Source organism: Phanerochaete carnosa, assembly GCF_000300595.1.
Source record: "Phanerochaete carnosa HHB-10118-sp unplaced genomic scaffold PHACAscaffold_1, whole genome shotgun sequence".
Classification (NCBI taxonomy): Eukaryota; Fungi; Basidiomycota; class Agaricomycetes; order Polyporales; family Phanerochaetaceae; genus Phanerochaete; species Phanerochaete carnosa.
The window spans coordinates 4,120,724-4,130,059 of NW_006767628.1; the positions used below are offsets into that span (position 1 = coordinate 4,120,724).

Below are 9,336 nucleotides of genomic sequence, written 5' to 3' on the forward strand. Positions count from 1 at the left end.
TTAAGGACAAGTTCAACTTGTCCAACGATCAGTTCTACGAAGTTGCCAAGGAAGGTGGCCGTCACCGTGTCAGGCAGACGTTTGGTCAGCTTGTCGTTGAGCACGCTTATCCAGCGCAGAAGCTCCAGCTGCCCTTTGTAAGCTCTTGCGACGCTCACGTCGCGCATTTGGCTCATATCTGTTGCAACAGTTCAAGACACGACTGTCGAAGCAGGAGGCTCGGTCGTTTCACAGACCTGCTTTGCAGTTTCCATCAAACGTTGAGCTGCACTTTGCCAAAGTACGGACTGCAAAGAAGAAGAAGGACAAGGCTGGACGCAAAATCGGCAAGGGCGGAAACGTCGGCGAAGGGTTGCATCGGACAGGGGACCTCAGTCTTCGGGACACCAGTAACTTCGTAGTATGGGAGTTTTCTGTTAGTATACTGCCGGACATGCAAGTATATACGTTTACTAATTATTTATGCAGGAAGAGCACCCGCCTATTATCTCGAATTTCGGAATGGGTAGTATACTGGTCAATTACTACCGGAAGAAGAATGAGAAGGACGAGCATGTACCCAAGTATGACCTCGGTGAACCCATTGTCATCGAGCCTCAAGACGAGTCGCCGTTCATGAAATTCGGGTATGTGTATCCGGGGCAGACAGTACCGGCATTGTACAGCAACCTCATCCGAGCTCCACTCTTCCGACATAAGCCCTACCAAACAGACTTCCTGGTCATCAAGTGAGTATCGATGATATTATCCAGGCTTCGTGGTGAACTAGACACGTTCTAGGAACACAATCAAGAGCGACACGAAGTATTATATCCGCGATATCAAGAATCTCTTCACCGTCGGCCAAACATACCCTGTCACCGAAGTGCCTGGCCCACATTCCAGAAAAATCACCAACACCATCAAGCACCGCTTGCAGATCATCGCTTTCAAGCTTCTGCAGAAGAGTGCAGAGGAGCGCTTGAAGATCTCGAGGTTAATGAAGTACTTCCCTGACCAGAACGAGCTGCAGATGCGTCAGCGGTTGAAGGCAAGTCTCTGTTAAGCGGCTTTACGATGCCGGCGACGCGCTTACTGGTCTCTGCAGGAGTTTATGGAGTACCACCGTCGCGGTCCTCACCAAGGCTTCTGGCGGCTGAAATCCACCTGGACAATCCCATCCGACATCGACATGCTGAAAATGGTTACTCCGGAACAGGTGGTACTTGCTGAGAGTATGCAGGTCGGCCAGCGGCATCTCCAAGACTCTGGGTACAGCTACAACGGTGAAGTAGCGGAAGATGACGAGGGCAACCTTTCTATTGAACAGCAGCTTGCGCCATGGATCACGACCAAAAACTTCCTGTTCGCGACTCAGGCAAAAGCAATGCTTCGGCTGCATGGTGAGGGTGACCCCACCGGACGTGGTGAAGCCTTTAGCTTCGTCCGTGTCTCTATGAAAGACATCTTTGTGAAAGCTGGTGAAGATTACGATCAGAAACTAGGTACGCACCTCGTCCCGTCCGTCATCGCCACCGCCAAGAGCCGACTGACCTCATTTGTCCGCAGCCGAAGCAGAGAGTCGTCCGAAGTCTGCACATCGGTACAACGTAGCCGAGCAGCAGCTCATCTACAAGTCCGAGATCGAGCGCATCTGGAAGGCACAGTACGACTCGCTGAGCCGCAAGGACGAGCCGCAGCTCACAGACAAGGAGAAGGAGGACGACGCGAAGAAGAGCGTGGCGGAGTCGCCTGCATTCAGCCGCGCATCGTCGCTTGCCCCCCAGCGGGAAGGCACGCCAGGGTCCGACCAGCGCAGGGTCCTCAGGATCAAGCGCAAGGTGAGCGGGGAGTGGAGGATCGAGATCGTGCGCGACGCCGCGGTCATCAACGCGTACGTCAAAAAGCGACAGGCCATCGAGGAGGAGAACACCACGGCCGACGCTCTCGCCCCGACCGGCGACGCAGAGAAGGACAAGCGTATGAAGAAGCGGTGCGTGTTTTTGTTCCTGTCTCCATCCAGATCCAGGGGCCGGGGCTGATTTCCCCGGGTTAGGTTGGAGGAGGAGATTGCGAGGATGAAAAAGAATCAGGAGCGCCGCCTGCACCGGAAGAACGCCAAGATCGTCAAGGAGGGCGGCACGCCGATGCAGCTGAACCGGCCGGTCAAGCCTGACACCACGGTGAGTACCCCTGACCGACTTCTCGCGATCGCTGGGCCGACGAGATCCGTGCAGAGACGTTGCGGCCACTGTGGACAGATGGGACACATGAGTAAGTTTCCATCTCTCTGCGAAATCTTTCAGATGGAAAAGACGGCTGACCTGGGGCTGCGCCGCCCTAGAAACAAACCGCAAGTGCCCGCGCTGGGCCGAGTTCAACTCCGGTACGCCCCCGATGCCCGCGGCGAGCTCGAGCTCCGCGACCAGCCCGCCTGCGACGTCGCCCCCTGGTGCCGGCGGCGGCCTGTTTTCGCCGGGCGGGTCCGGCGGGCTGCACGCTGCGAGTGCGATGATGTCGCACGGACCGTCACCCCTGGCGATGAGCCCGCCGGTAACTGCCGCAGACGATGAGATGGACGACGACGAAGATGAAGACGCGCCGGCGACGCCGTCTGCAGGGGCACCGAAGATCAAACTGACGTTAAAGCGGTGAGAACGGTGTGTGTGTGTGTGCCATGTTGCTTTTCGGGATTTCACGGATGGTGCCACGATCCTGCTTTGTTGTACCGTAGATTGTACGCTAATGTGTATCAGCTGCTCGATGCTTTCCTGCTTATGTCCGGGACGAGCGCACCTCCATTTAGTGTCGGTGAGCTCCATCAGTCGTCCTGGCATGCTGAGCGCCATGTGCTACCACAAAGTTCCTCTGCGTCGGCGGACTGGACGTGTCGCTCCGGAGTGGTGTCGCTGACTCGTGCGGTCTTAGTATTCGCACAAGAACGAGAATTACCTGAGCCATGCTCACGAGGCCCTCGCTTATCATGGTCGCTGCGCTGTACTTTGTCGCGGCGCGTCTTCGTCGAGGTTCTCAGTTCGCAGGGTTGTTCCACAAGCTATTGGTTCCATTCGAGATCAGGCAGAATGAATAGGTCGCTCGCGACGGGACACCGTCGTTCTCACTATCTGATAAGCCAGTGACCAACTTTGCGCTCGGCTTGACACGGGAGCTCTTCTTCGTTGCCTGGGCTCGCGCTTGGTGGGGATTGTGCCGCACGATGGCATCGACGGCATCGACGGCAGCGACAAGGGAACACGAACCCAAGACAATTATCTAGACGTGTTTGGCCTTCTTCTCGTCTCTGGGCTCAGTGTCTTGCCAAAATTGAAAGGTTTGTTCCCAACGGGGCCGCAAAGATGTTCTTGTCCGCACCGCGCAGCCGCCATCCAGGCTGCGTATGACAAGCCGACGTGCGTGCCGTCGCGGGCGACTCGCACAGGGTGCTGCGACTGCGCCATGTCGCCATGCCGCCAGCACGGGCGAGCAGCTGAAAGCGCCTGGAAAAAAGCCAGACATTAATGCCATGTGCGTCATGGACACCGAGTTCCTCCGTGATGGATGGTTTGTGCCAAGGCCCCGTATGAACCCGGTTCTGGCTTGGGACCTGCTTGGCCTGCTTGAGCTTTGGCTTGGCTGATCGGACCCTAGGCCTCAGATCCACACCCAAGCGCACTAGCCAGGGGGTGAATAAACTACCGTGACGCTCAGGCTGTCTGTCGCCTTCTCTCGCTCGACGGGGATGGTGAAGCCCGGCTGCACGGCGGCCACAGCTGCGGAGAGACTCGGCCGTAGCCTTTGGGTGGGAGGTCTCAGGTCGCCCCCGGTCGTCCATGGAAGCTTGCGAATGAGCGGATTCTGCCTGCGGCGTATTTTTGGGTATTGCTCGCGCGAAGCGGTCGTCGCGTGAGCACAACAGAAAGCCCACGCGGCCGACGACGACCACCGACGAAGCAGAGCGCAGGGTCTGGGATAGCCTTGGCTTGGCTGGTCAGACAAGCCGAGTCGAAGCTCTGTTTGCCTTGGACTCGGCATCTCGTCAGCTGCGGCGGGGGCCGTGGTCCTCCTCCGCGCGCCGACGCTGAGAGTGCTCGCACTTGCACTTGCAAGGTTTTCAAACCGTTGCTTCACACGTCTGCGTCCAGCACGCGCGCGCTGAGTACGGCATGTGCGGTCACTCTCCCACCTGGGCAGAGTTCGCGATGCGAGTATCTCACAACCGTCAGACGGCATCCCCTCTGTCCGCTGCATGTCTGATGATATGTCGGGAAATCTGTCGGCAGGCTATTTCTGTCCAGGCGTGCGAGAAGAAACCCTCAAACAACCGCAGCGTGACAGTGTCACAGATCGGTGACAAGATGGCCCTCGGGCGTCTGCTGCGTGCCAAGCCATAAGACTGCCAAGAAAGTGCCAAGCAAAGGAGTCTCGATGGGTCCCTGTGTCCGGACGGAGTCTGTTCATATACAACCCACAGATCATGGACCGCCGTGATTTTCCTTCTCTCGTCCCCCTCAGCACCCTCCAGCACACCCTCTACCGCAACCTTTACCCCCAATTCCACGTCGACATCGACGACGACGATCCCATATTTGACTCCCTCATGACTTCCCCCTCCATTCCCCCGCCCGCACAACCCATCCGCTCTCCGTCACCAGCGCCCAATCCAGCGGCCGCAAACCTTCAGGAGCAAGACCCCGCCTCGGACCCTCGCTCCACGTACCAGAGGCCTGCGGCTGAGGATGGTCACAGATGTCTGTGGGTCGACTGTGACAAGGTCTGGTCTGACCCCGAGACGCTCTACAATCACCTTTGTAACGACCACATCGGCCGCAAGAGCACGGGTAACCTCTGCCTCACCTGCAAGTGGAAAGACTGCAACACCACTTGTGCAAAGCGGGACCACATAACAAGCCATCTACGAGGTGCGTAGATATTTGCTCGTCGGCCCGTCTACGACCCATCAACGCTATGGATATAGTGCACACTCCCCTCAAGCCTCATGTATGCGAAGTCTGCAACAAGCCGTTCAAGCGGCCGCAGGACCTCAAGAAGCACGAGAAGATTCATACAGAAGAGCACCATGCGCAGCACAAGCACTCCAAAGCGATTACTATCGCTGACCCCATCTTTTCTTCCCGGCTGAGAGGAGACTCTGTCTCGTCCAGGACCGATGCGTTACCGACCAGGGCAAAGCCGGTACAATCAGCCGCCAACGCAGCCAGCAAAATACAGACGTCCCTATCCCGGGCAAAGTCGAGCTCCGTCTCGCTTTCGGAGAGCTCGTCTGGTGCGTCATCTAGTCTATCCTCTGATGCATGGATCCCGACGCAACGTACAGACTTTGGTGTATTGCCCACGCCGTCGCCTGAAATTCAACACTCTTCCATACACTACCACTCTCCTGAAGCGCACGACCAGTACCGCATACAGCCATCCTGGGAAGCCCTGCGCCCTGACGGCACAGGTCCCGTGAGCGGGGTTGGCTCGAAGCGAAGCTACGACTACGATGAGTTCTTCACCGATGTGAAGAAGCGAAGGGTGAATCCGTCGTATGATCCTCGTGAGTCCTTACCATCTGACGCGCTCCACAGCCTATTCATATGTCTTCCATAGACATGGCCGAACGTCTCAGCAGCCTTGCACATTCGCATGCTCACTCTTTGAACCAAGTGACTGTTCAACAACAACAGCAACAACAACAACAACAACAAGCTCAGCAAGGTCCAGCCTTCAACCCTCGCCAGGTCTCATTCGACATTCGCAGCCCTGAAGAGCTCGCAGCCGTCAACGAATTCCTCATAACACTTGGCAAAGACGTCACTAGCTCCGGCACCGTCCAACGCAGCTTGGGACACCAAGATTACTCTTCATCGCCGCAGGCATATTTTGATCCTGAGAGTCTCGCTCAGATGGGTCTTGCGGGAATGCCGGGTATTCCTAACGCTCCAGGACCAGGTGCTGGATACCATGGCGAAGTTGGCTATGGCTCTACACACGGCCTCGTCAACCAACTTCCACAGACTCCTTACCCTAGTCGGGCTACGCATCCTTCCTTACAAGCTACTCAGTACGGTAGCGGTCTCTATGCACAGGTCGCGGACCTCGATTTCGTTCCCGCGGGTCCGTCAGCTGCTTTCCATCCGCAGCAATCACAACGTCGTATCTCGCTCTCTCCTCTTCACGACGAGTACCCGGCTCGCCCGAGTTTCCATCAGCCGACACCAACACATTTCTTGTCTCCGGGCGGATACGATCCGTCTGCGGGTGGCGCATCGCCGCTGTCTTCACATTCGTGCATGTCGACACCGCCTAACGCGACACCGCCGCACCTCTCGGACATGCACTCCTTCGACTATATGCGCCAGAGTCGGGGTCCTCCGCCAGTAGTACAGATTGCCCCTGTCGACTACACGCAGAGAACCATGAGGACAATTGTACCTCTCAGGAGCGCTGGCGGCAGGGACGTTTCGGATCAGGCGCCTCTTGACCCACCAGAACCTGTCCAGCCCAAGTGGGAAGCCCCCGCTCCCGTGCGCGGACCCCTCAAGCTTGCGTCAGAGTACTCGGCGCCCCAGATCTCTGCGTCCAGCTCCGGCACCAGCTCGCGCTCATCGTCGCCGGCGATGCTCCGGAAGCCCGACTCGCTATATTCACATCTGCTCAAAGAGGGCGACGAGAAGTACAGGCTCCCGCCGATCTCGAGGAAGTTCCGCTCGCCGTCGCCCTCCGACTCGCCCATGTCGCGCGCCTCGACGGCCTCTCCACCGCCGAGGAGAGACCGCGAGAGTTCGCACGAGCGAGACGACACGGACGCAGAGGACGAGCACACGTCGCGCTCGAGCGGGCGGCCCTCTCCCTCGCCGCCGCCGACGCTCCCGCCGATCCGCGCCGTTGCGCCTGCCGTGGCGCGCAGCGGCTCGCTCACGCACTTCACCGAGGAGCGCCTCGTGCGCGGCGTCGGTGGCATCGCGCTCGACAGCCGGGCGAAGGCCGTGTCAGACGTGCAGCGGCGCCAGCACGCGCAGCTGCTGCGCGACATGCTCGTCGCGATCAACGCCGAGTACAAGCGCCGCTTTGGCACGCCGCCGCCGCCGCCGACTGGGGGGCCTGCGGCTGGGAAGATGAAGCTGGACGAGGAGGCGAGCAGGGATGTCGAGATGACTGTGGCATGAGGACGTTTGTTGTGCTCCGTTCTGATAGTGGACGACAGATCGTACGCTGACATGAACTGATTGATTGTTTGCTTTGCTGTCGCTGTGCATGTGTATAGTTCGTTGTATCATTTACGATGTATTTTAATCTCTATTTATTCGTCGGTGCAGGAGTGTAATACTTATGAATGCCATGTCATAAACTACTGTCCACCAAGCCAAGTGCGCGCTAACGCCACAAAGTCAGGCGGCAATCATCCTCGCAAGCGAGTGACGTCATTAGCCTAGGATGCCTAAATATCCCCCGCATTTTCGCGCCAATTCACAGTCGTCGTTTGCGTTCCACTATCCTTCCATCATGCCAACGACGCGCAGTAAAGCGTCAGGGAAACCACCCTCCACCAAAGCGGCACCTGCAAAACCGCCCTCGAAGAAGAAGCCAGCGAGCAAGCAGCAGACCAAGGCGAAGGCGGAGGACAAGCCCGAGGTCGGGAGCAAGCGCAAGGCAGAGGAGGCCGCCGGGGACGGTAAGGAGGACCACGCAGGGAAGCAGCCTCCAGAAAAGAAGCCAAAGGAAGACGGACACAAGGAGGAAGCGGATGGCGGCGAGAACAAGGTGAATGCGGTGAAGAACCAAGGGGACCATCCAGGGAAGCACGTCTACCAGAGCGGTGCGTTTCAAGCTTCATGTCTGAATGGGCCCGCAAAGACTCATGGTGTGCCTAGGCACCGTCGAACGTGGCCACATCTACTTCTTCTACCGGCCCAAGGTCGAGGTCGAGGAGGTGCACTCGATCGACGACGTCCAGCGCTTCCACATCCTGCTCGTTCCCCGCCCGCCCGAGTTTAGCGTCGGCGATGCCACCTCGGGTGCCAACGAGGACGAGGGCGAAATGAACTTGGTCCAGGAGGGCGCCGACGCAGTACCTGCGAAGGCAACGATAGGCGAGAAGAAGAAACATTTCCGACTCGTCGCGGTGGGCAAGAAGCAGCTTCCCGATCCAGATGCCGGTGGAGGCAAGGGAGGAGACAGGAAAGGGACTTTCTGGGCGACGGTCATCACCGTCGGAGAGGATTTGCAGAAGCTCCAGGAAGGGCTGGGCAAGAAAGAGTACGAGACGAAGACCAAAGGTACGCGCTGCAGGTTGGATTATAACGTTGCATTTGCTGAGATTTTGCAGGAACCCGCCACCAAGGTCCCGCACGGCTGGCTGCGCGGGGCGCATATGCCATCGTCAACAGTCAGGGCCGAACGCCGTCGTCTCGTGAGACACATCTGGGTTACCATCTCTCGCACCCTACCCCAGAGAACTTTGGTGAAGTGCAGGAAGCATTGGGCATACATCAAGCATCGTCCTTTGTCGTCCAAGTCAAGAATCCCAAAGCGCCGAATACTGCGGGGTTCAACGTCGGGCTCCCCGATGGCAGAAAAGCGGACTTCCCTCAAGATATCATGCGAGAAGTTTTCGGTGCTGGCGGCGGGAAGGGCAGGGAAAGCTTCGGGCTGAGGTTCGCAACGGTGGAGAGGAGCGAGATGCTCGACTACGAGGGTGCGGAGCTGCTACTGATTGCTGCCAGAAGCGGAGATGATGGGCTAGAGACCAGCCTGAAAGAAGGGCGTGGAGAAGGTGAGTTCAGTCGTGACACCGCTCTATCATGGACAAACATTGAGCCTCTCATTTGTAGCATTGACAGAGCTCGGAGAGAAGGAATCCGAAGAGTCTATCGATCAAGTACTGAAAGAACTTGCCATAAATGCTCACAACATACCCGCAGAGCCTTTGGAAGGAGAATGGGTTTAACATTATACAATTGCACCCAGATCAAACCGGATTGGGCCTACCTAAATGTAACATTAGTAGATCTTGGAAAGAAATAGGAAATAGTTTGGTTTTGCCACATTCACAATTGCGAGATGATGAAAAGCATGCTACATTGGGTGCATAAATAGACGTGAGGGTATACGTGGTCATTCTGGTCGTAAAGATCATGGCAGAATATCTCTACAGGGTATCTTACGGAGAGTCTGTTTCATCGCTGTCCGCATTAATGCGCAAGACCTTGACCCATTCACGATAGTTGAAGTTGCCGTGTCGGTCGGTGAACGGCCCCTTCAATAGCTTGTCAATCTGGAAAGCACAGTCACTTCAGCACAGGCCTCAGTCCACCATATTTCCATCACGCACCTCACTCGGATCCATCTCTCCCC

At 57.2% G+C, this 9,336-nt stretch overlaps 3 protein-coding genes across 3 annotated transcripts in view; all 3 read left to right on the forward strand.

The window, feature by feature from the left end:
• The window catches only part of PHACADRAFT_24603 (uncharacterized protein), a gene marked incomplete at both ends in the record, with an annotated part of 5,160 nt that extends 2,094 nt beyond the window's left edge, over positions 1-3,066 (forward strand). The window contains 12 exons of the mRNA XM_007389536.1: positions 33-137; positions 191-415; positions 469-626; positions 666-728; positions 781-1,016; positions 1,047-1,484; positions 1,549-1,972; positions 2,036-2,162; positions 2,207-2,253; positions 2,286-2,630; positions 2,714-2,882; positions 2,908-3,066. Of these exons, the coding sequence (XP_007389598.1) occupies positions 33-137; positions 191-415; positions 469-626; positions 666-728; positions 781-1,016; positions 1,047-1,484; positions 1,549-1,972; positions 2,036-2,162; positions 2,207-2,253; positions 2,286-2,630; positions 2,714-2,882; positions 2,908-3,066 (2,496 nt within the window). The remainder of the gene's footprint in view (positions 1-32; positions 138-190; positions 416-468; positions 627-665; positions 729-780; positions 1,017-1,046; positions 1,485-1,548; positions 1,973-2,035; positions 2,163-2,206; positions 2,254-2,285; positions 2,631-2,713; positions 2,883-2,907) is intronic.
• Positions 3,067-4,576: 1,510 nt separating this feature from the next.
• On the forward strand, positions 4,577-5,043 carry PHACADRAFT_82703 (uncharacterized protein; the record flags this gene model as incomplete). Its single annotated transcript, XM_007390755.1, has 2 exons — positions 4,577-4,898; positions 4,955-5,043. Coding segments are annotated over 2 exons (411 nt in total), but the record flags the coding sequence as incomplete, so codon positions are not given.
• Positions 5,044-7,471: 2,428 nt separating this feature from the next.
• PHACADRAFT_180527 (uncharacterized protein) overlaps positions 7,472-9,336 on the forward strand; it is a 2,858-nt gene continuing 993 nt past the window's right edge. The window contains exons 1-4 of the mRNA XM_007390756.1: positions 7,472-7,798; positions 7,854-8,258; positions 8,309-8,755; positions 8,814-9,336. Of these exons, the coding sequence (XP_007390818.1) occupies positions 7,486-7,798; positions 7,854-8,258; positions 8,309-8,755; positions 8,814-8,929 (1,281 nt within the window). The 5' untranslated portion in view covers positions 7,472-7,485 and the 3' untranslated portion in view covers positions 8,930-9,336. The remainder of the gene's footprint in view (positions 7,799-7,853; positions 8,259-8,308; positions 8,756-8,813) is intronic.